A 26,728-nucleotide genomic window follows, 5' to 3' on the forward strand; every position below is an offset into this window, starting at 1 on the left:
TTTTCGCTGTTTTGTGTACTTCCATGTGTTGAAAGAGAAAAGGAACAAATTGGAAGCTTTAGGTAAGAAAGCTACGCTTGTTGGTTATTGTGATAATTCAAAAGCTTATGAAATTTATTTACCTGGTCAAATAACTATATCGTTTAGCAGAGATGTAACATTTGATGAAGATGCAACTCTTAAAAAGCAAGAGACTCTCCTCTGCCTGCCATTGCTGAAAGACAAGATGCTTCATATACATATAATTTGGTAATTTCTTGATGAAAGATAAACTAATTAAGAAGTAAAAGAAGGCAACATAATTCACATGTAATTATGAAGAAAGAGGAATCAAACCCTAATTCCTATAAGCATTGATTTCTCAACATGGTATCAAAGCTAAGGAAAAAGGCAGACTGAAGATCTATTGAAAAGAGAGATATAAGAAAAAGGTTTCAAGAAAGGTCTCAAGGAGTAGAAGATAGCAATATGACAAATTCAATGAAGGGAGAAAACAAACTAGAAGGAGCCTCCAATTACGAGGCATGGAAAAAGAGGATAAATCTTATCCTTGTTAAGCAGAAAGTGTTGGACCTTGTTCAAGGAAAAGTCAAGAAGCCTACAGATGAAGCAGAGAAAGAAAAATTCAGAGAAACCAAAATCTTAGCCATGAATCTAATAGCAGATGGAGTAAAGGATAACCTAATTCCGTACATATCCAACATAGACTTCGCTCAAGAAATGTATGAGGCTTTCTCCAAATTATTCACCATTAAAAACATTGGTCAAATAGCAAACCTCAAGAATGAACTAAGGATAATAAATATGACAAGAGAGGATACTATATCATCATACTTTGTAAGAATATCTAGGATAAGAGATGAACTCCAAGCAATAGATGAAGTTGTACTGGAAAAGGAGCTCATAATTGCTGCTTTTCTAGGGCTACCAAAATCTTGGAGTCCTTTTGCATCAAGAATTAGCTGTTGGAAGGATACTCCAACATTTGAACAAATGTGGTATGCATGTAGTCAAGAAGAAGCCCGAATATCATTAGTAAACAACAAGAAGGAAGATGATGAAGAAAACACCTCTAATGCTTATTCTACTCATCACAAGAATAAGGGAACCTTCATGAAGTTCACGGGACCAAAGAAGAAAGTTGACATATCTAAGATTGAATGTTACAATTGTCATAAGATGGGCCATTACAAAAATCAATGTCCTGAGAATCTAAGAAATAAGAAGAGAGAGGGGTCAAGCAAATATTACCAATGTAGCTCCACCTATGAAGTACAAGACTGAAGAATCAAAATTCAAGGACTTATACTACTAAGCCCTCTCTTATATATCCTTGTTAGTTTTGCATTATTTTCCTTTATTTTTTGATTTCTAGAGTTTGTAGGTCTAATATGTCTTGTTAGAACATTTTTGAATTATTTTGATAGGTTTTAGGTATAATTAAGAAAGATTTGGATTAAGAGGGAGCCTTCACTATTTTACCAAAAGATAAGTATTTTGTTCCTTGTTTCCTCATTTATGTTTGGTTTCCCTCTCATGTCAAGATTTGTTTGTATTATATGCTAATAACCTTTTCTTTGTATTTTCCTTGGTAGGAAAAGATTGTAGAATACACAATGGCTATGGAGGAGACTTCAAAGGATAGACTTGAAGCATGGAATAAGTTTTGTTGCTAAGGAAACCCTTCAAGAATTGAAGTCCTACAAGGTTTGTTAAAGAACAATTCAAGGTATGTCTTAAACTACAATTTTTGTTACAAGGTTCTCTTTATAGAAAAGGTTTGTTCATTCCCTTTTGAAATTTGTGGTTATGGAGGAGACTTCAAAGGATAGACTTGAAGCATGGAATAAGTTCTGTTGCTAAGTAAACCCTTCAAGAATTGAAGTCCTACAAGGTTTGTTAAAGAACAATTCAAGGTATGTCTTAAACTACAATTTTTGTTGCGAGGTTCTCTTCATAGAAAATGTATGTTCATTCTCCTTTGAAATTTGGTTTACATTACTGACATCGTTATGTCTAGGGCTTTGAATCCTAAAGATTCTTGTTAGGGTGATTATTCATTAGATTGAATCTACCCTCGTTATACTATTATTTTGATCATTCTTGAGAAACCTTAAACCTTTAAGGGTTCACTATAAAACCATAGCCTCTTGTTGCTAAGGGTATGCCAATGTTCATTATGAAACCCTAGTCTACTTAGGGTTGTTAATGAAGTCTATAAATCCTATTCTTTTGATGTTTAGGGTTTTGTTATTGTTATGATAGAAACCCTAGGTGTTTAGGGTTTGGTGAATTAGGTTTTATAAACAAAACCTTTGTAATAGTTATAATATGATCCTAGGAATGAAGCCCTAAGTGTATGTTCGTATGTTTGATGGAAACCGTAGTTCGGTAAAAATTGTTGTATATATAACTTCGATGTTTTGATGTTTGTGTCTTTGGTTGATATTGATATGTATATGCGAGTATGCTAACTTAATGTTTTAGTATGTGAAATCTAGGGTTTGTAACAAAACCCTAGTAGAGATTGATATCCTAGGATATGATGATATTATGATTTAGTTTTGATGATAAAATCTAGGGTTCACAACAAACCCTAGTAGAGTCTGACATGTAATTCTAAAAGCTTATTGTTGAAACCTTAGATATATTGTACTATGATAGGATTGTTATTAAATTGTTGATATCTAAAGCTTTATGTCTTGAAGATAGAGTCTAGGGTTTATGATAAAAACCTAGCAAGAAGTTGAAGTCTAGTATATGATCCTTGCTGTTTATGAACCTAACTAGGTTTAGGTATTTGATGCCTAAAGTTTGAATGTTTTGATGCTTCCATTGTAATGACATGATAAAAATATTATAGCTGTTTTCATGCTTCTGTATATTTGTATTTGGTTGTACTTGCCGTTAAAGATTTACGGGTACATAATCTTCAAGATATTCATAAGTTGAAGATGATAATGATGAGCATGATGAAGGAAGCTATAAGAATGTAAATGATCAAGATGACCTTGATGCCATAAGAAAGAAATGAATTCTTGAAAGGATGAAGTTTCTTCGAAGTTATGAAGCTGTTGATCTTCCCAAGTTGAGAGGCATCTTGGATAGAAGAAAGGGTATATCTCCCCAGCTGCGAGGGAGGGCATATTATGATAATCATAATGAATACCTTGAAGCAAGAATGAAACTGAATGAATACAAATGAATGTTCGTGATTCGTGAAGACTTGAGAAGCACTGAGATTGTATTTGGTGTTGCTGAAGAAATGAAAAAAAGAAAACTTTCAATAAGATTGAAAATGATATAAGGAACATCAGAATGATTGATGACCCCAAAGGTTTGTGTTTACTTGTATATATACATTTGAAAGTTTATTATTGATTGGGGTTGTGATTGTGCAGGATCTCTCCATAAAAGATTGAACGTTTGAAGCATGCTTGGATTGGTGGATATATTTGATTTAGTTGATTAGGAGAGATGAAGCATCTTATGGAAAGATGCTTGGGAGGACATCTAGCCGACCTATGTGTTGATGTCTAGATCCCGAAGTAGGGAGGGTGGCGTTGGTCATGGAGCTCCGACCTTGGATACACACTTAGATCCCTAGGTTGATGGTAGAGCTTAAAATCCTGATGGTACCTAGAGTGGCTAAATCTCGAGTCCATCTTAGTCCCACCCGATTAGAGTACCTTGTTCAGGTATCTGATTTGTAGCAGTGAGTGTGCTAGAACTCTTTGTAGTTGATTTCATTTTGAGATCTTCCATGTACTCTTATATGTATGCAATTATGAATACCTCCCTAGTTAAGAGGGAGTGTTGAAGAATGTAACTACTGTCGGTTTTCATAATTGTACTTGTCAAAAGAAAAATCATTATTAAAGAAAATGACTTATTAAAGCATGGATTTCATGCTTGGGTCAATGTTTTCTAGGTCAAAGCCTTCATTGAAGGTTGCGAGGTTTTGTCTTGAGTCATTAGAGTCATTTTCATTTTTATTAGACCCTTGTTGGGCTTTTGTATCATGTAAAAGGGGTTATTTTTGAGTCAAAAAGGTTATTTTTCGTTTCCACACCAAGTCGGCCCTGTCCCCATGAAGTCGACCTACATTAGGGCAATTTGACCCAGTAGAAAAGCTATATATGGAGAGACAGTTTGACCTATTTGGAGCATTCACTCAACAAGTTCGATCTTCAAGGAAGAGAGGCAGAAAAGAGAGCAAAGTAGCTAGAGAAGGTCGAAATTTGGTGGAAAGACCTAATTCGAGTTTTGGGGTATTTATCTCTCACACGTGCAAAGTTTTCTGGGCAGTTGCTGGGGCTGAATTTCTGTGTCTACTGCGGGTCCAAAATTCTATTGCGGGGGGCCGACATTCCTGACTGAAATTGCTACTAGGACATTGTCACTTGGTGACTTTGATAGGAATCATCTATTGAAGGGACCACTTGGAGACTCTGACTTGGTGGCTGGGGGAGGTCTTTGTCTAGGTCTAAAAAGTTTGGAAGTGTTGGAAATACTGGGGGGGGTGAATCGTTATTTCTTTTACAATTGTTACTTTACCCAAACAAACTTCTTCAAGGTCACATCATGAGGACTTTCATCAATACATTATGAGGTCTTCACTAATGTCTCCAAGGTAGCTTCTAAAACAATGTTCAACAACACTAGCTCCAACTAGATGTCCTCAAGATACTCTTTAGGTTTGCTTCAAGAACAAAGGCTTCCAAGCCTGCTTCAACTGGTTACCAAAATACCCCAAGGAATTCTTCAAAGACTGGTTCACAACAGCTTAAGATCTTGTCCAAAATTGCCTTTCAAGTTTGCTCCAAATTCACTCAAAATCTGATCCAAGGCAAGTCAATAAGTATTCAAGAATTTGATCCAAGAAGGGTCACTACAAGGACTACTGCAGAGATTATCAAGGAGTAACCAAAAGTTTGTTCAAATGGATGTAGTGTCAGCTCGTTGATAAAGCTTCTTTTGTCTCAGAAGTGCACAATAGATCTACCTCAAACAAGTCACAAAATCTCCAAGAAATTGTCTCAAAAATCTTCGCTCTTTATGAACAATGCCAAATATGCAATTATATAGGTTGAAGTATAGAAGAATTTCTCCATAGGTCCACAAGACACTTTTCACAATTTCGATATGAACTCACACCATTTGTAGGCTTCAAATCTACTCCACACGACCGAGTGTGTCTTGGGACTGAGGTCTGTCCTAATCAATAGAGGTCCAAGCTTCAGAGGGGCTGAGAAACAAAGGCATTTTTGCCTCAGGTCGAGCCTCAAAACAAGCCGCAGGAGGGTCTTATTTAAGGCCGCAAGAGGGCCTCAGTTAAGGCCGAAAATTTCGGGCATAAACCTGTATGTTTAGGAATCCGATTTTTTTTTTTTTCCTTTTTTTTTTCTTCCATAAAACCAAGATAGCCCCGAAATTTCTGAGTATAAAAACAAGTATGAATTTCCAAACAGAAGTACACTACTAAAGCTAGTTAACTATTTCGCTACTCCTCTCTAAGATTGCTTTGACTAAGTTGGATAGATGAAACAAATGAACTCAGGCTTGTATTTATATTTGTTTTCCACAACGAAAGGACATGTCGGTTGACTTAAGGGCTGACATATCTTATGGCGCCAACTTGTATTGTAATTAAAGCCGACCAAAACATGAATAACTTCTGCAACACTTTAGTTGGTATCAAAATAGCTTGACACTTTGCTTGATTGTGGAATGGCATGTGTGCAGACATAACACTTAGAACATGTCATTGCTTCTCGTCAAAATTAATTCCACAAAACATTCTGAGCTTGGACTTCGACTAATGCAAGATCAACTTCCTCTTGATCCACATATACTGCAATTAGTGCCAAATTAATCTATCAATAATAATCATCATTCAACAACTTGATCTTTACAGAAATTGCCATTCTTTATGAAAGTTCATTGCTTAGTCCATTGTGACTCCCTTTCTTGAACAACACAATCCATACAAAAATATCTAGGGCATAAATACACTTAGAGTTTTGCTCCAATATCTTCATTTGCATATACTGTTAATCTAGGTTGTCATTGATGTTAATATAGCAGTGTTTGTGATGGCAAATTCTTTGATACATGATTTTCCATTGATGCCCATTGATCATACTGCTCATAGTGATGAAAGTTTGATATATGATGATATGATGAGATGGAGGACCCAAGTGGATTGAATATATATATATACAGACAAAATAAAAGCAATAGATCCGTGAAGCAACAGGAGCAAGAAGCCAAAGAGTAAGATGAATAGTTTATCGAAAGCCATCAAAGAAGCAAGTCATCGGAGCAAGAGAAGTAGGTTATAGCATATGCCCAAGGGTAAAGAAACAACGATAACAGAGGAGTCAAAAAGAAAACTATCGGAAGAGCGGAAGAGTGAAGAGAAGTCATAGGAGCAACAGTTATCGGAAGAGCAAGGGTAGGAAAGTACAGACTTCCTTGATCGTGGCTGAAGTCCCGCACTCTATCCTAGCCGTTGATCTCATAGTCAACGCTTAGATCATGGTCAACTGCGGGGGTTAAGGCTGTTTTTAATCAATGTGCCAGTCGAAGTCCCGCAAACCGTCGATTGTAATAACGCTGTGGACCCAACGGATTGATTAACAACTGCTTAAAGTAATATCGCATCCACAGTATCACAAGTTTCAAAGAATGTTAAAACCTCTGATTGCGATAGAGTTGTGGACCTGATGGATTCATTAAAAACAGTTCATTGAATCTCGCATCCTCTCCATTGGAAGACAGAGCATGTGTACACTTGTAAAACCTCCGATTTTTTATGAAATTGCGATTATGGGATTAAAAAAATGGATCCGATTCTCATGAAATTGCGATTGTGGGATTAAAGGTGATGACGTGGCATGTGGGACCTCCATGTGGAGAAGAAGGACAATTCACAACTCGTTAACGTGAATTAGCATAAGAAAGGAAGCCAAAGGTCAAGCGAACGGTAGAAAGAAAGCCGAAAGTTGAGTGAGCGCAGAGGACGCTGAAGGGCCAGCGGAAGACGAAGGTAAAAACATTCTGTTGATTGGGTTAATCTTTAAAAAGGCTTAGACCTGTGATAAATTGATTGATGGAAGAAGTACAAAACACAATTTTGAAGAATAGTTTTGTGAAAGAAAAAAGGTTTCATCTGTCATCGTTTGTAGGGAGCAGTAGACAGCACCAACATTGAAGTGATTGTGAGTTTATTTCTTGGAAGTAAGATATCCCGACAATAAGAAGCAGTCACTCCCGAAATAGTTACCGCAATAGTAAGAACAGAGGGTTGAAAAAAAGAACAGAGAATTGTATTTATTGTGCAGACATTGAGGCTTAGCAGAACTTATCAAAGATATCTTGTTGAAAAACATCAGCAGATCTTGGAGACATTATTGGAGATCATGATGGCTATTTGAAATCATCATAAGGTAACGTTGCAGACTCTGTGTGGGGTCGTGGGCAATATGAAGAATTGTGAAGACTCCTTCATATGAAGACAGGTTGTCATTAATGTAGCAGTGAAGCTGTAGATTGATAGAACACAGTGAAGAAGATTTTGAGAGCAGTGTAATACAATCAAAACATTTCTTGACAAAGCAAAACTATAGGGTCAGAGACCTTGGGGTTGGTGCCTTAGAATTGAAAGGATTGGTGTCCTTGGAGTTGGTGCTCCTAAACACAAGGTTGGTACCTTGAGAAGATAGGGTTGGAGCCTCACAAAAGACCAAGTTGGTGCTTGGCAACAGATTGGAGCCTTATATATATTGTACCTGATTTATTGTAAAGATTATATTAATAAAAACATTTATTCCTATTGTTCATTTTTTGTTCTAAATATAAATAATTTAACTGGTAAAAATAACAATTGAAAAGAAATACTGATTCACCCCCCTCTCAGTATTTCCAACAATTGGTATTAGAGCCAGCTTCTTCATATCATCCTAATAGCTAGAAGAAGGATTCTTAGTCACAATGAGAAATCAAGAAGTGTCAGGAAGACATCCTCTGTTCGATGGCACAATTTTTGGTTTTCGGAAAAAGAGAATGTCCTACTACTTAATGTCCCTTGGACCTGAAGTTTGGCATTCGGTTTTAAATGAGTACACAACTCCTTCCACTCTTCCAACAGATCAAGGCGAAAGGAAAGCTTACATTGCAAATGCAAAAGCCTTAAATTCCATCACTAGTGGAATCACTGATTCTGAATTTACAAAAGTCATGAATTGTGACTCGGCCAAAGAAGTATGGGATAAGCTAGTTAGCTTATACGATGGGGACTCCAAAGTTAAGAAGGCAAAGGTTCAAACTCATAGAAGGCAATTTGAAAGTTTGAAAATGGATGATGAAGAAGATATTGCATCATACTTTCTCTGAGTAGCTGAAGTGGTCAACTCTCTTAAAGGATTGGGAGAAAACATTGAAGAAAGCACTATTGTTCAAAAGGTCTTAAGATCTCTCCCAGACAAATTTGACTCCAAAGTAAGTGCTATAGAAGAAATGAAGGACCTAGATACTCTCAAGATGGATGAACTTCATGGAATCCTCATTGCCTATGAGATGAGAAAAGGAAGCCCAAGTTCCAAAGATGCAGCATTCAAGGCCTCAAAATCAAAAAAGGGGAAAGAATGGAATACCAGTAGTGATGACTCCGATGTTGAATCCGAATTGGCGCAATTTGTACGAAGACTAAAGAAAGGATCTAAGCTAAAAGGTAAGTACCCTCTTATTTGTTTCAAATGTGGAAGAATAGGTCATTATGCTGCAAAATGTCCTCTTAAGCATGATAGTGATGATGAGGAAAATTCTAAAAGGATGGTATACAAAAAGAAAGGGTTCAATAAGAAGAATTTCTTCTCTAAGCAAGATGAGTTTGATGAAGGTGAATTTGTAGTCATAAAAAAGAAATCAACTAATCAGTTCCCTCACCGCAAAGGAGGTAATGATGAATCAGATGAAGAAAATGACCATGCTGGAAGCCAAGAAGTATTATTCATGGCATTCACAAATGATGATGATTCAGGTCTAGAAGGAAATGTAGATGAATTGTTAATGAGTGCCATTGAAGAAAATGAGAAATTACGAAATAAAATCATCTCTCTCAAGGTAGAAAATGAGGAAACAAAAGTAAGGGAAGACCTCTTGAAAAATAAGCTAAAAGAAAAAGAAGAAATTTGTGAAGAACGTGAAGCCGAAATAGTATCTCTGAGGAAGGAATTGGAGAAAGTCAAAAAGGGTTGGGAAAGCTCTCAAATACTTGACATTATCCTAAATAATCAAAAACCTCAACATGACAAATCTGGGATAGGTTTTAAAGGAGAATCATCAAGTACTAAGAATAATGCGAAAAGCTATGCCGACATACTTTCCAGCAACCCAAAGAAGAAATATTATTTCATCAAAGGCCCATCTCAAATCCAAAGAATGAAGACAGAGTAACTCCAAGGAAGAATGTTGATTCAAATCATGGCTATTACAATAGGTACAAAACTATCTTTTTTGGGCATTGTTTTTATTGTAAAAATTTTGGTCATCAAGCTAAACATTGCATGGCCTGTAAGAATGAAACACCAAATTTGAAGGATCAGACAAACAAACCATATGGTCTCAAAGGGCAAGGACAAATCAAGACTTACAACTCTTTTGATCCCTTGGCCAAATTCGATCCAATTTGCTCATTATGTAATGATAATGGACATGATGAACAAAATTGCCCCCTCAAAAGAAGAAAAGCAAAAAATGAGAATCCCAACACAGATAAATGTGGCCTAGCTCTATGTTCTCACAATGATGAAAATCATTGGTTTGTGGATAGTGGGTGCTCCAGACATATGACAGGGGACAAAAGGAAGTTTGTCTCATTGAACAAAAAGGAAGGAAATGTATCCTTTGGAAGTCGATCTGCCAAAATTGCTGGAAAAGAAACTGTTACCCTTATTATTGGAAAAGCAAAGGCTCAAAATGCTTTGCTAGTAAACGGGCTCAAACACAATCTCCTGAGTGTTAGCCAAATTTGTGATTAAGGACATAATGTTGTCTTTAGCACTAAAGATTGTGAAATAAGAAACTCTTCCGTAGGGGAACTTGTGGCGAAAGGAGTTAGAACATCAGATAACGTCTACATTTTGAACAAAATTCAAGAAGATAAATGTTACTTAAGTCAAACAGATGAAAGTTGGCTGTGGCACAAGCGACTTGGACATACAAGTTTCCATAACTTGATCAATATCATCAAGATTAATGTAGTACGAGACATCCCAAATTTATTCAATCCAAATCAAAGAGTATGTGGTCCATGTCAACATGGAAAGCAAACTCGAACCAGCCACGAGACCAAGAAGTTTTCTACATCAAAGCCTTTGGAGATCATGCATGCTGATTTATGTGGACCAACTAGAACTCTGACACTCCAAGGAGAAAGCTACTTTGCTTTATTTGTTGATGACTATACTAGAATGATGTGGGTATATTTCATAAAATATAAATCCGAAGCATTTGAGTGTTTTAGGAATCTTAAAGCTCTTGTAGAAAATGAAAGGGATTCTAAGATTAAATGTCCTAGAACAGATAGAGGGGGAGAATTCACATCAAAAGAATTTGATGAATTCTGTAAAGTACATGGAATCGAAAGAGAACTCTCTGCTGCCAGAACACCCAAACAAAATGGGGTAGTTGAAAGAAGAAATCGAACAATTCAAGAAATGGCAAGAACAATGTTAATAACAGCTGACTTGCGGCCAAAATTCTGGAGAGAAGCAGTCAAGACAGCTGTTTATACCTTGAATCGAACTCAACTAAGACCAAATAATGAGAAGGCTCCTTATGAATTATGGAAAGGAAGACCTGCTTCAGTAAAATACTTCAAGATTTTTCGAAGCAAGTGTTTCATAAAATTCAATGATGGCTCACCAGGAAAATTTGATTCTCGGGTTGACGAAGGGATATTCCTTGGATATTCTACAAGGAGCAAAGCCTACAAATGCTACAATGATCAACTACGGAAGATAGTGGAAAGCATTGATGTGAAGATTGATGAAGACCTTCTAGAAAAAGAAATTGAAGATCATGAAGTTGACCCTCTCATTGAAGAAGAACCTGAAAAAGAGGAAAATGATCAAGAAAAACACAAGGAAAAAGAACCATCTCAAACCCCTTCAAAGATGGAGTTTCTCCAAAAACATCACCCAGAGGAGCAGATTATTGACAATATAGATGAAGGGATGCAAACCCGAAGAAGGATGACAAGTACACCAAAGAAAAATGATGTTGCTCTCCTATCTATGATAGAACCAAAAACATTTACTCAAGCAAGGATCCTCATTGGCTAAAGGCCATGGAAGAAGAAATGTCTCAAGTTGAGAAGAATGAGACATGGGAGCTGGTACCTCGTCCAAAGGATAAAAATATAATTGGAACCAAGTGGGTGTTCAAAAACAAAATGAATGAAGATGGACAAATCATCAGAAATAAGGCAAGGCTTGTTTGTAAAGGTTATTCACAAATTGAAGGAATCGACTTTGAAGAAACCTTTGCACCAGTAGCTCGTGTGGAAGGTATAAGGATGTTCTTGGCATTTTCTTGCTCAAAAGGATTTAAAATCTACCAAATGGACATAAAATCAACATTTCTGAGTGGGGAACTCAAGGAAGAAGTCTACATGGAGCAACTAGAAGGGTTTAATCTAGCAAAAGGAAAAGACTTTGTTTGTAAGTTGAAAAAGGCAATATATGAGTTGAAACAAGCTCCTAGAGCTTGATACACAAGATTGGATCACTATCTACAACAACAAGGCTTCAAGAAGGGGGTGGCAGTAAGTACTCTTTAAATTAAGATGGATGAGGATAAGTTACTAGTCACTCTTGTCTATGTTGATGATCTGATTTTTGCTAGTAATAATGATGAGATGAGCCATGAGTTTGCTCAAAATATGTCAAAAGAGTTCAAGATGTCGATGATAGGAGAGTTATCTTACTTCCTTGGACTACAAGTATCTCAAACCACAACAGGCATGTTCATATCTCAAGCAAAATATCTTAAAGACATGCTTAAAAGATATGGAATGGAAGACTGTGCACCCATGAGCACACCTATGACCACAGATTGCAAATTAAGCAAAGATGATGACTCTCCTCCGGTAGATGCAACTCATTATAGGTCAATAATTGGAGCCCTCCTATACTTAACTGCTACGAGACCTGACATTATGCAAGCAGTGAGAATGGTGGGAGGATTTCAATTAGCTCCTAAACAATTCCATTTGTTGGCTGTAAAAAGAATTCTCAGATACTTGAAGGGAACTCCTGATTTTGGTCTTTGGTACCCTAAGAGCTCAACTCTTACTGTGATTGCATACACCGATGCTGATTGGGCTGGAAGTGTCGATGATCGAAAAAGTACTAGTGGAAATGCATTCTTCCTGGGAGATTGTCTAGTATCTTGGCTCAGCAAAAAACAAACATCCATATCACTATCTACAATTGAAGCCAAGTATATAGCTGCTGCAAATTGTTGTACTCAAATATTATGGATGAAGGAAGCTCTGAAAGATGTTAACATAGATACAAATCAACCAATCACCATCTATTGTGATAACACAAGTGCTATTAGCCTCAACAAAAATCTAGTGATGCACTCAAAGACCAAACATATACCAATCAAGTATCGTTTCCTTCATGCACAAGTAGCTGAATAAAACATCATCTTGGAATATATCAATACTAAGGAGCAAATAGCTGATATTTTCACAAAACCTCTTCCTCGAGAAGCATTTGAACATCTTAGCCAAAAGATGGGGGTTATTTCTCTAGCATCACATTAAGTTGATTCATAAATATGTTGCATGACAGGGGGAGTAGTTCGACAGGGGGAGTCCTTGTGCACTCCTTTTCCATTTATGTCAATGGGGGAGCGAAGAAGAATTTTGCCATCAATGACAACGGGGGAGATTGTTAATCTAGGTTGTCATTAATGTCAATATAGCAGTGTTTGTGATGGTAAATTATTTGATACATGATTTCCCATTGATGCCTATTGATCATAATGCTCATAGTGATGAAAGTTTGATATATGATGATGTGATGAGATGGAGGACCCAAGTGGATTGAATATATATATATATATATATATATATATATATATATATATATACAGACAAAATAGAAGCAGTAGATCCGTGAAGCAACAGGAGCAAGAAGCCAAAGAGTAAGATGAAGAGTTTATCGAAAGCCATCAAAGAAGCAAGTCATCGGAGCAAGAGAAGTAGGTTATCGCATATGCCCAAGGGTAAAGCAATAGCGATAACAGAGGAGTAAAGAAGAAAACTATCGAAAGAGCAGAAGAGTGAAGAGAAGTCACAAGAGCAACAACTATCGGAAGAGCAGGTGTAGGAAAGTACGGACTTCCTTGATTGTGGCTGAAGTCCCGCACTCTATCCTAGCCGTCGATCTCATAGTCAACCCTTAGATCACGGTCAACTGCAGGGTTAAGGCCGTTTTTAATCCATGTGCCAGTCGAAGTCCTGCAAACCGTCGATTGCGATAATGTTGTGGACCCGACAGATTTATTAACAACTGTTTAAAGTAATATCACATCCGTAGTATCGCAAGTTTCAAAGTGATGTTAAAACCTCTGATTGCAATAGAGTTGTGGACCCGATGGATTCATTAAAAACAATTCATTGAATATCGCATCCGCTCTATTGGAAGACAAAGCATGTGCACACTTGTAAAACCTCCGATTTTTTATGGAGTTGCGGTTACAGGATTAAAGGAATGACTCTGATTCTCATGAAATTGCGACTGTAGGATTAAAGGTGATGATGTGGCATGTGGGACCTCCATGTGGAGAAGGACAATTCACAACTTGTGAACGTGAATTAGCATACGAAAGGAAGCCAAAGGTCGAGTGAATGGTAGAAAGAAAGCTGAAGGTCGAGTGAGCGTAGAGGAAGCTGAAGGGCCAACAGAAGACGAAGGTAAAAACATTCTGTTGATTGGGTTAATCTTTAAAAAGGCTCAGACCGGTGATAAATTGATTGATGGAAGAAGTACATAACGCAATTTTGAAGAACAGTTCTGTGAAAGAAAAAAAGTTTCATCTGTCATCATTTGAAGGGAGAAGTAGACAACACCAACATTGAAGTGATTGTGAATTTGTTTCTTGGAAGTAAGATATCGCGACAATAAGAAGCAGTCACTCCCGAAACAATTACCGCAACAGTAAGAACAGAGGGTTGAAAAAAAAAACAGAGAATTGTTTTTATTGTGCAGACATTGAGGCTTAGCGCAACTTATCAAAGATATCTTGTTGAAAAACATCAGCAGATCTTGGAGACATTATTGGAGATCATGATGGCTATTTGAAATCATCATAAGGTAACGTTGCAGACTCTGTGTGGGCAATATGAAGAATTGTGAAGACTCCTTCATATGAAGACAGGTTGTCATTGATGTAGCAGTGAAGCTGTAGATTGACAGAACACAGTGAAGAAGATTTTGAGAGCAGTGTAATACAATCAAAACATTTCTTGACAAAGAAAAACTATAGGGTCGGAGCCCTTGGGGTTGGTGCCTTAGAATTGGAAGGATTGGTGTCCTTGGAGTTGGTGCTCCTAAACACAAGGTTGGTGCCTTGAGAAGATAGGGTTGGAGCCTCACAAAAGACCAAGTTGGTGCTTGGCAACATATTGGAGCCTTATATATATTGTACCGGATTTATTGTAAAGATTATATTAATAAAAGCATTTATTCCTATTGTTCATTTTGTGTTCTAAATATAAATAATTTAACTAGTAAAAATAACAATTGAAAAGAAACACTGTTTCACACCCCCCCAGTGTTTCCAACATATACTTCATGACCTAAGGTTTCATTCATGCACTTTGGCTATATTCTATTCTTAGGTCATCCTCCTAGGGTTTCTTCTTCATATAGCTAGGGTTTCAAGATTAGGGCTCCTTTCATATATGTTCTTCATCTATTAGTCTAGCTAGGGAAGCATATATCAAACATTCAAGTTAGGACTTGCATCAACAACTCTAGAGTTAGAGCATTTTCTAGAGCTAGGGTTTCGTCATCTTCAACCATGACATCAATGACAACTTTATCCGATAGGACGTGTCTCATCTTGATTTGAATCTACCGAAGGAAGAGTTTTGACTGGGTTTCCCCTTGTAGGGGTTTTGTCCTGATTGAGCGCCTACATCTTGTGTCTCTTGTTCTTGTGGTCTTCATATACATATAATTTGGTAATTGCTTGGTGAAAGATAAACTAATTAAGAAGTAAAAGAAGCCAACATAATTCACAGGTAATTATCAAGAAAGAGGAATCAAACCCTAATTCCTCTAAGCATTGATTTCTCAACATACATGTCTCAAGCAAAACGATTTATTATGAAGGGTCGAGAACATAAAGTATGCAAGCTCATCAATTCTTTTTATGGCCTAAAGCAAGCACATTGCACATGGTATGAAAAGCTAATTTAGTATCTTTTGAATATCAATTTCAAGCACTTTAATCTTGATGATGCAACTTTGTTTGTCAAGAAATTTGGAAAAATCGTTGTTTATATTGTTGTTTGTGTATATGATATTTTGATGACAAGTAGCAATAGAGCATATATTGCGTTGATAAAAAAAGAATTGAAGAAGGGTTTTGAAATAATAAGTCAGGGACACCTTCACTGCTACTTGGTTCTTGAAGTAACTCAAAATCCAAGATATATATATTCGTTTCCCAAAAGAGGTACATTGGAGAGTTGTTGAATAAACTTGGCATGTTTGGAATCCTCTCTCTGCTCCAATGGAGCAAAATTTGAAGCTGAGATCCAAAGAAGGGATTGAACTTGAGGATGCATCTAGATTCTGAATATAGACTAATGGGGACTCTCATCTGCTTTACTACTACTAGGTCAAATATTTCACTGGGGTTGGGATCCTTTCTAGGTTCATGCAAAAACCTTGTGAAGGAAATTGGTGTGTTTCAAAGTGAGTTTTCAGGTACTTAAGGGGAACTCATGATTTTGGGCTCAAATAGTTTATGGTGAAGAACTTCAAACAACTTGGATATATAGATTCAGACTTTGATGGGGATAAGGACAATGGATTGTTTAGTTTATGATAACTCGTGAGTCTTGGATCAACAGCTATATCTTAGAGATCAAGTAAATTGTTCATTCCAGCAGATTCCACTATAGTGTAGAGTATGTCCCTGTTGCAGAGGAAAAAAAGGAGATTGTGTGGATCAGCAAGATACACGAGGATACTTCAGAAAACCTATTCACTTCATTTCTTCTTATTATCATTATTTATTTGACATTTATATAAATTTATGTTCATTACATGCATTGGAAGAAAAGTCTTATCATAGCCAATTGCCTCCTCTTAGGATAGTCCTTTGGAAACAAAGGTGGCCTTTTGCTTCTCAATGCTCACATCAATTGCATGCTTGATGTTGTACAACCATTTGGAATCAATCTCTGATTACCAACTAGGTGAAATAAATAGTCCTTGTTCATTACAGAATTGACAGTGATATCTGCAAATATAAAATAAAAGATTGAATAATGGTTGATGATTACAATGTGCCTGGTGATGATGTATAAATATACATTGATTGACCATGAGTTGAAGGGGTGTGTGACTCTTGATGTTTCATCAACCTAATTGTTATTATTCTTGTTGTTATTAGGTTTGTTATATTGCTACCCCCTTAAAGGATGCGTTTTCCTCAAACCATGATAAATAGGATTCTCTATAGCTGAGCATGTTTTGTTGGTGGGCTTGTCTGTATCTAGTTGTACGAGTTTGACATTGTCCCGAGTTTCAGTGCTGGTGAGACTCCTTTGCAGTGTGTGCATTCTGAAGTCTTTTGACCTGTCTATTTAAAGTGAAACTGTGATGCTTCTGTGTAAAATATTTTCTTCCAATTTTGTAACTCTTGAACTGATTTTCTGCTTTTTCCGTGCTTTCGCTACTGCATGTTAGTCTGTGTTTCTTGTCCCGCCAGGCTGCAGTGCTGGTATGTACGGTACGGCCCCAAATATGCTGTGCTGTGCTCAATTCTCGCCAATGTTTTTAAAACCGGAACCGGTGACCGGACCGGTCCACCTAATGAACCGGTTTACCGACCGGAACCGGTCTAACCGGGACTGGTTTGGTCTAAACGAACCGGTTTTAAAAAAATACATTAAATAATTAATTTTTAATGAAACAAAACTATTTTTAAGATGTAAAACCATGATTCCAAGCCAATAGAGACAAAATATGCAAAGTTTGCTCATTTATATACCATGTAAAGGTGAATATATCAAAATGGCACCGAGTGCAATACATATCATCGACAAAATAACAAAATACATAAGAAATGAGGCTCTAAATGGCCTATAAAGTCTAAAAACAATGTTGTAAGCTATGAGGCCAATGGCCTACTACAAGCCTACAGTGTACACATGATCAATCATCAAGTTCATAACCACTACTAGACACAGGATCATCATCAGGAGCTACATAGACATCATCTGGTTCAGAGTCTGAAGATGCCTCAGCCTGATCTGCAATCTCAGTATCAATGCCACTAATGACAATAGAAGTGGACCTAATGGAAGCATGAGTTTGTCGACCTGCATGACTAGTGCCTTTCATTGTTTCTTTGCCTTTCCTTGATGCCGCTACTGATCCTAGTTCTGATGCCACCACATAATCTGCTTCAACCCCTGCTAAAGCCATGTCGATATCAAAATCAACCTCAAACACAGATTCTTCAGTCTCCTCCACCCATTTTGATATTGGATCAATATCGTCCAACACAATGGGATCTAGATCAGGAGTTTTGCTTATCGTTTAGAGCTCTAATTGCATTTATTGTTTACCCCCAAACCATGAAATCCTGAAAACCATTAAGTCTGCTGAATTTTGAGTGAAATCTAAAATTCTAGTTTCTCCATATGAAATCCAATGAGGTCGAAACCACTCTCAAACATCCTGAGTCATTTCATGGTAATGTTAAAAATTTAAGTAAAAGGATGAAAATAAAAATTAAAGGAAATGTCACTTTTACTTTAAGAATTTAACATTACCATTAATTGCCAACATTGTTAGGGTTGAAACACCCTTAGTTTCCCCCCAAAACCCCTAAACCACAATCAGGAATACACTTTTTGCAAGTTTTGGTGGGCATGCCTAAAACCGGCCGGTTTAGGACAGAACCGGCCGGTTTGATACAAACCGGCCGGTTCCGTCCTAAACCGGCCGGTTTTTCACCGGTTAGGGCAAAAAATGGGTGAAAGGGCCTTTCCAACCGGGTTTTTTGGCCGGTTTAGACCGGCGGCCTTGCTAACCGGCCGGTTAGACCGGTAACCGGTTTTTTAAAACGGTTTTGAAAACTATGATTCTCGCACAGTAAATTTTGACTGTAACTCAATTGGTGCAGTAGCTGCATGTTATGTTCATGATATGCAAATTGTTGCACAAAAGTTGTAACCTTCCCTAGTTAATCGCACATAAGGATTGCAAATCCAAGCCATTACAGGATAAAATAGGTAGCTCTTCTCATCCAATCATCAATTTTCCATAAATGCAAGATAATTGTTGAATGTACGAATGATTACATGATTGATCCTTAAAAACTACGACAAATAGACAAAAGGGGCGCAGATATACATGAAATTTTATCAAAAGGCATCATTTGTTTCTCTTAATAATATATTGTTCATATTTTGTAAAGTTATGGCTCCTTATACCAGACAACTGACTCTTTGCCCTTATACATAACTAAATGATGATGCACACGTAATGACAATCATAAGATATGTCAAACATGACATTATACTACAGGATATGAAATGTCTTTTACAACAATAATAGCCAAAGAATAATGTGACAGATGAATCCTTGGAGCAATTAAGGAGGTTATTCTGGCGTTTGAGCCGCAGACCTAAAAATAGGGAATTAAAAATGCTTGTGTGCAAAAGATGACGAAAATGACGGGAAAATGATTTCAATTGCTGGAGGAGGGTTGTAAGAATGATATAGTACATCCATTGGCTTAGACCACATTCTCATGGCATTAGAGGAGGTGCTACTGATAGCCGATAGAATACTTACAAAAGTATTTCATTGTTTTCCAAATAATCACATATTTGTTGGTGAATCTATGATATAAATACCAGCCTGATCAAATGAGGTTAAAAATTGTTGATGGGACTAGGTTAAATTATGTAAAAGATGCTAGGTTATAGGAAGGTGCAATATCGTAGCCCTAGTTTGAAGTCAGTAATGAACTTGAGTTTTGGTGATAAAGTGTTAGTTGTGTCAGCTATAGATTAAAGTCTAGCAACATGTTCTATGTCTTGCAGCAACAGGGATCAAAAGCAATTAAACATTTTCATTGATTTAAGTGAGGAGTAGGAAGGAAATTAATACCATACATATTATTGTCAGTTAACAGTTAGATTGTGTTATCTACAGTATTGTGCATAAGAATTATTTTTTCATTGTATGAGGTAACCTTTCTAAAATGTGCATGGTTGACATTGCTATCATGAGAACTATGATTTCATTTGCTTATATTATATAGACATGGCTAAAGTAGTTCGAGCTAAAGTCAAATTTTTACTACTTAGGAATGTACGACAATATGCCTGATTACATGGAGAGTCAACTTCTGCCATTTCAGCGGGATGGAGTAAGGTGAGCTGCTATTACATATTCTATTGAATATGGGTTTTGGTGGTTGGAAAGCAGTTTCAAGACATATGTAGTGTGCTATATAGGTGAATACTGTTGATGGTCAGTTTGTTACTTTTCTTCATTTAGTATTTATATTTATGGTTTTTATTTTCAAAATGGAAGGAGAAATTGATTTACTAGAGTGCAAAACAAAAAGTTCTGCATTAGTTTGTTGCAGTTATGTCATTTAGCTTGTAAGCTATTGAAATGATTTACATTTAGCCTTGAAGAGATTGCTTTTAATGTGAGCAGCCCTGCCATTGGATCATTCCTCTTCATATATGGATGTGAATTTTGTAGTTCTTGCTTCCATAAAGATGTTTTTATTTTATGGATTTGTTTTGTATACCAAGCCTATGCGTTGATAGTGAGATGGGTGGCACTTGTTAACTCTTATCTTCCTATCAATTATGGATATAACATTTGTAATTTGCTGTTTTATATGAAGTAATATGATAGTTGATGCAGATTTGTTTTGGAGCATGGTGGACGAGCTCTCATAGCAGATGAAATGGGACTGGGAAAGACTTTGCAGGTTTGTGAATTCTTGGACTTCATTATATGCAATGCTCTTCTTTTGTAACACATTGCAAACAGCTGCTGAAGATTATAGCCAGGGTGGAGTGTTTAGGACGTTGATATGTGGGCATGGAGTGCTGTGAGGTATGGATTAAGAAACATGGCGCATATTGTCCGAGGAGCATGTCTCAAGATGTTAGTGGGCATGTGTTTGAGTCTGAGATGCTAGATGACAGTGTGACACACGGCTCTGGTTTTGATATTATCAGTTTAATTAGCATTTTAATGGGTGTTTTGATGATTTAATGGTTTTGTAGTTGATGATTGTGGAGCTTTGATTTTTGTATTTTGCTGTTGTGGAATCGTGTAAGGTTTTCTTTTTTCTAGGGTTTACATTTTTCTTTGTTTGTTAAATCCCTTTTTGGTGATTTTTGTAGGTATGATATACTTAATGCACTTGTTTTACTGTTGGTATTGTTGGTTCTGTGTTGAAACTCATTTGATTTTTTTGGGTTGCATGTGGACGGTACTTTCTTTCTTTTTAATAGATGTGCAGTAATGGCAAAAATCTTGATAAACCTGGTATAATCCAAAAAATGTTTTTGTGCCATTTGGACCGATGATTCCATTTTCATAATAAAATTGATCTTATTTTGACCTGTCTGCAATTCCTCACTATAGATTCTATGTCCAAGTAATGCTCCAAGAGCAACTAGAAGGTGCACTTGGATGGTTTCAAAAAAAGGATGGTAGATAAATCTGGATCATCCAAAAGGCCTTTTAGCATTGCCTGTGGACATTGTCTTGATCAAATGCAAACTAATCTTTATAATATAGCTGGAGCATTATACAATCCATAAACCATTTTATTATGTTCAGAAATACTGTTTACTGTGAGAAAAGCAGTTATTAATTTGTTTGTATGACCAATATTAATATTATGCTGATTCTACTTCTGGAGAATTTCCTCTTTTAGAAAACCCCGTTTTCTTGTAAATCCAATCTGTCTGGGTCTGTTGCCTGTTCAGGGTCTTCTGTGAACCTTTGATTGAGCCTGATATCTATGGAGTCTAAGCTCGTGCTTATGAATGTCCCAAAGTCTGTGAGCTTTGGGTGTTTGATCTTAGCTAAGAAGTAAACATTTGCATGACTTGTCTGATAGCTTGCTTTTTTCGTTGGCTAAATGACTATAAGTGGTGCTTCCAAACATGCATCAATGCCTTCCAAATGGTTTACTATCCTTGCAGTTTTCTTCTTGGTTTTTTTTCTTTTATTACCAAAATACCTTTACCATACTTATATTCATCAAGTAGACATGGGAGTAAATTCCTTGTGCCCCAAAATCATGTGAGATTCTTTTGTGTTTCCACATATTATGAACCATTTCCTCAATGGAACATTTGAAAATAGCGATTTGCAAAGAATGCATGGGTAGAATGTGAAATAACAATTTATCAAGGATCACAATGGAAGAAACAAGATCTTATCAAAAAAGTATACAAGGTTTTATGAGAGAAAAATAAAGAAATTGAATGTCTAAGAAAACAAAATAAAACCTTGTGAACTGAAGTTAAAGGATTATAGTGTAAAGAAACATCAATTCCAAAAGTTGAGAAAGAGACATTTATTGACCTCATTGAATCAAGAATGTTTTTAGAAGTTGTAGCCACAGATAAAGCATCGTTTATGGAATCACTTAAAATGGAAAATTGAAGTGTCACTACGAACAAAATATTTTCAACAAACATCATGACACAAGTATAGGATAAACACTTGAAGACACAAATTAAAAGAAATCATGGAGAATGAAATCGATATGGACATCCTGTTGGAGCATTCTAGAGCCAAGATCAAGAAGAATCAAATTAGTCAGTCTCGGTTGTCATGTTACTTACAACAGTGTTTGGAGTAACCAATCAATTCATCCACTTCACCATTAGTAACTACTGTCAGTAAAGAATACATTTTACATTAGAAAATGACCCAAGTTCGAAACTACTTGGAATCATGAACCAAAATGCTCGATTCAAGTGTCCTATCAACAGACAGTGCTGTTATCACCCAGAATAAAGTTCTCAAAAGTTCATCTTGGTTGATTTTCAATGGTTTGTTCATACATTTGTGATTATGGTTTGTGGATTCATTCTTCATGATCCTTTGTGAGTGCTTTAACCAGACTTAGCATCATGGTCACTGATCTTTATTATTAGAACTAATGATTGGACATGATTCTTCCATGAGATTTTCAACATAGTTTTCTTTAGGCATCAGTCCACACTGATACCGGTACATAGCTTTGACAGTTTGTTGATTTTTGTAGGTTTCCCATGTTTGCATGTAACATGCAATGCATGGGTAAGAGAGAGATTCAAAAGGGTCTTTTCAGATTTATTGATTTGCTATTTTGGGAAATTTCTATCTTTAGAAAGTTCATATTTTTTGACACATCACATTTTTAGATACCATTTATGGAGAAGTGCTTTTAGGATCCAGATACCCTTTATGGAGGAAATAATGTGTGCTAATTTTGGTAATGATTGCAGAGGCATGAGCATGCAACATTAGGTCAAAATTAGTGTTGATGCTTTTAGGAAATGCTATATGGATGTGATGATGTGGTGACAAGGACAAAAACCTGGATATTTCAAGTAATTTTGACAAAGTGCAAAATTGGGGCTTTTGTCAGTTAAAGAAAGGCAGGTTGCCATGATAATTTTTTACTCATTAGTGATGGTTTTAGTGTTCAAAGGATTCCAAGTACTTTAATTCATTATGCTTTTAGTATATTTTGTCCTAGATGGAGGGTGCACTACTTATGGCCTAGTTACAGGGCATGTTGCTCTGAGAAGAATGCGCCATATTTGAGAAGATTCTTGGAAGATGTGGTTGATTTCTTTTGAAGTAACTACCTATTCTAGCCTTGTGCATTCCACTTGAGAGCATTATCTTTGACATTGACTTGTACTGCAAGCAAGCTCTTTCCCAAGTTGAATTGTACTCTCCAAGAAATCTTTTACTCTAGGAAATGTGGGGAATAGCTTTTGGTGACCTGTTTTACAAACATGTTTCATCTATTTAAAACAAAGGGGTGTGCTCATTTGGAGGTGTGCATGAATGATCAATTTTTCGGCATTGACTTTTTCTATTTCTAGCCTAAATTTAGCGCCTTGGCTAAGCTTTATTCGGGTGCTTTTCCAAAGGAAGATTCTTTCTATTCTCAGAGCACAAGGAGAGTGCTTCCTTTTGGACTATTACATGATTATAACCTGTGCTATTTCCTCAAGTTGGCCACATGGTTTGAGTAGATATTGACCTTCTATTTTCAAGTTTAACTTATCTACTCAAAGTCAGAAGGATCGCATCCTACTTGAGAATGCCTTTTGAATATTTCCATTGCATTTTTAAGTAGTGACTCAATTACTTTTTTGGTGCACGAGGAGGGTGCGATTACTATTTTATATTTCTTGATATTTTTGCACTGACCTACTTTTGTGGTCATTGGTTGGGGATGTTAATAAAATTCTCTGATCTGGTTTTGTCTAGTTTTACACTCTCTTGGCTATAAAGGGAATGTATACAAGATAACTGGATCATTATTGTCCTCATGTTTCCATGTACGTGCTTCTGTTCTTCTTTGGTTCTATTCTTCTTCATTTGAGACTTGGCTTGTTGATCATAAATCAATGCTATTGTGCTCGCTAAATTTTGCACATTTACTAACATAGTTGAACTTCAGGAAATTGTAAGGTTCCAGGTCCAATATTTTCCATCCCCACTGGATCTTTGAGTCTGTTGACTTGTATCCATTTATTTCAAGATTTGTTCTTTCTATAAATGCGAGTAATGAAGATCAATCAGGATACTTGAGTGATGAATATCATGGCAAATGTGTGTATAAATTCTATTTCCAATAACTCTTGCACGTTTTAAAGCTTTATTTGGAAGTTCTTGAAATTGTGTGATTTGAATATTATCTTTCACCTTGCAATCTTTTTTTCCCATTTCACTTCATTATTCTAGGGACATGACAGCAGTCGTAAAAGAAATTGATTTTAAAAATGCTTCCAAGGAAAAATTAATAGACTATCATTGCTCGTTTGTGAACTTGCAGATTTGTAAGGAGTATACAAATCTGTATCAACAATAAGACGTTGATTTGAAGTGTTTCAGTTATGTTTTTGGTCAAGTTTGTTCACTGTTTTGCAACCTTGTTGCTGAAATGTTAGATTTTCAGGGATTTATGAATTTTTCGAGCTGTTTTGACATGTATAATCATAAACCTGAAGTTCACTACAATAGATTTGCAGACCTGCAAGTTTCATTGCAGAATTGAGTTGCCATATTTTCCTAGGAGTTCATAGTTCGAGTTTCAAATAATTTACAGAGACCCTCCTTGTGTTGGCATGCATCAGTGCAGAAATGAGAGGAAGTTAAATCAATGATGTTGACCTAGTTGCTAATAGATGTATGAACACCTTTGGTGTTTTTGATTTAAAGGTTATTCACCTGACATGGGGATGTAGGGACACAAGGGTTTGAGTGTGCGACATAGACATGTAAGCCTCTGAGAATAGGACATGAGGGATATGTAAATACTAAATCTCTCTCTCTCTCTCTCCCACCCCCCTATATATATGTTATTTAATTTATTATTAATTTCTTAATTTTTTTGAAGGATAATGTCATGGGATTCTCCCTTCTTCCCTACTAATGCTATGTAGTTAATGTTAGTGTTAAATTCTTAAAGCCCTTTACTTAAATTTTTAACATAACCTTTAATAGTTTCAGGATGTTTGAGAGTGGTTCCAACCTCATTGGATTTCATATGGAGAAAGGAAAATTTCAAATCCCACTCAAAATCCAGGAAACTTAACGGTTTCCAGTATTTTACGATTGGGGGGATTTACAATGTTTCCATTGGATTGTATCGTGTATGCGCGAATGAAATTGGCATTTAATCAAGAGCACCAAGCCCTCTAGATGCTTTGATGTTGGTGGCATTGATTGTTGAACTCCTCTATCATGACCCTAGTAAAAATATATCCATCACATAAACAAAAATCTTCATTTGACATGTTAAGCTTTTTCTATATTATTCTAATGTTTAGAGGGTGATATTGATGACGAGGATCCCAATATAGGCAATGATTTCGATGATATGTAGGTATTTGTTGTAACATGATATTTTTTACTATAGAGACCATCTAGAGTGTCTTTGTTGATGTATTTTTGGTTCAAAGATGGATTATACTTAGTTCAATTTTGGTTATATGCACTCTTGCTATATAAATGAGAAAATTTGGATATTCATGTACAATCGTTTGGATTCATATGGATGCACATGAGTATTTATGTATTCTGTTCAAAATTTAAATATTTATGTATTTTTGGTTGATCGGCTTTTTGGTTTAGTTTTTTTCCAGTTTCTAGTTTTGGGGTTGACCTATTCAATGACTGGTTTGGTTCTAATAACATTGGTTCATTGTCCATTGTTCATTTTCACTTTAAACTTTTGAGTTTTGACTCTAGATAGTGATGATAGTGATGACCTTAGATCGAGTCTTTGACTCATCACTCTTTGCTATTTTGGAGTTTGAGTAATTTCATTCTACTATTCCAATCTTCATACTTTAGTGTCTACTATTTTGCTTAGTACTTATCAGATTGTAGAATAATGAATGATGAATTCAAATCAATGTATATTCGAGAATGATGAGTGATGAATTTAAATCAATGCAGATTCTAGAATAATGAATGTTGAATTTAAATGAATGCTGAATTTAAATGAATGCAAATTCTAGAATGATAAATGATGAATTTAAATCAATGTATACAATATTTTACTATATCTATTTCATTGAATCATTCATGATGTATGAATTTGATGAATTATGGTTGTTATTGATGTCAACCCAAGCAATAGCCAGTAGGAGCCTTGCATTCAAGGACAAAAACGACAAGGAAATTCAAGTCTCATGGGCTTCAAACCATCATCATTGGATTCTCCTTGTCATGCCGATTCCGATTGTATGTGGCATGTCATGGGGGTCCTCACGGTTTGAGAGATACCCTTGTTCAAAGATGAAGCCCCCCTTTGTGGTCAAAATATGGATGATGTGATAGTCTATCATTGGCCAAGATCGTGAAAGATCTTCATTGAAAAGATTAAATCAAGTAATTTTATGGCAAAACATTTATTGTGGAGAGTTTCAAAACTTAAGTTAAAATTAAAATACGAGTAAGGGGTTTTGACACCAAAGTTTTGGCTCTTAATAAATTTTAAATTCAAATTTCAAAATCAAATTTTCATCCTAAATGGAAGTCGACTCCCCTCAAAATCGTCCCGTCAAAACTATATAAGGATACCTATCTCCCTCACCAAAGTATGAATCTAACACTAATCCAAGTGCAAGACAAGTTTTAAATCATCTGCGGCCAAGAGTAGTCCAGCATATCTTATGAAG

At 36.2% G+C, this 26,728-nt stretch overlaps 1 protein-coding gene across 3 annotated transcripts in view; it reads left to right on the forward strand.

The window, feature by feature from the left end:
• The window catches only part of LOC149228591 (uncharacterized), a 510,588-nt gene that overhangs the window by 149,184 nt on the left and 334,676 nt on the right, over positions 1-26,728 (forward strand). For all 3 annotated transcript variants that reach the window (XM_089378284.1, XM_089378285.1, XM_089378286.1), the window contains 2 exons: positions 19,640-19,706; positions 20,214-20,280. In XM_089378284.1, coding sequence (XP_089234410.1) covers positions 19,640-19,706; positions 20,214-20,280 — 134 coding nt within the window. The remainder of the gene's footprint in view (positions 1-19,639; positions 19,707-20,213; positions 20,281-26,728) is intronic.

Source organism: Pinus tabuliformis, chromosome J (assembly GCF_031772625.1).
Source record: "Pinus tabuliformis cultivar Carrire ecotype Pingquan chromosome J, CPIR1, whole genome shotgun sequence".
NCBI lineage: Eukaryota > Viridiplantae > Streptophyta > Pinopsida > Pinales > Pinaceae > Pinus > Pinus tabuliformis.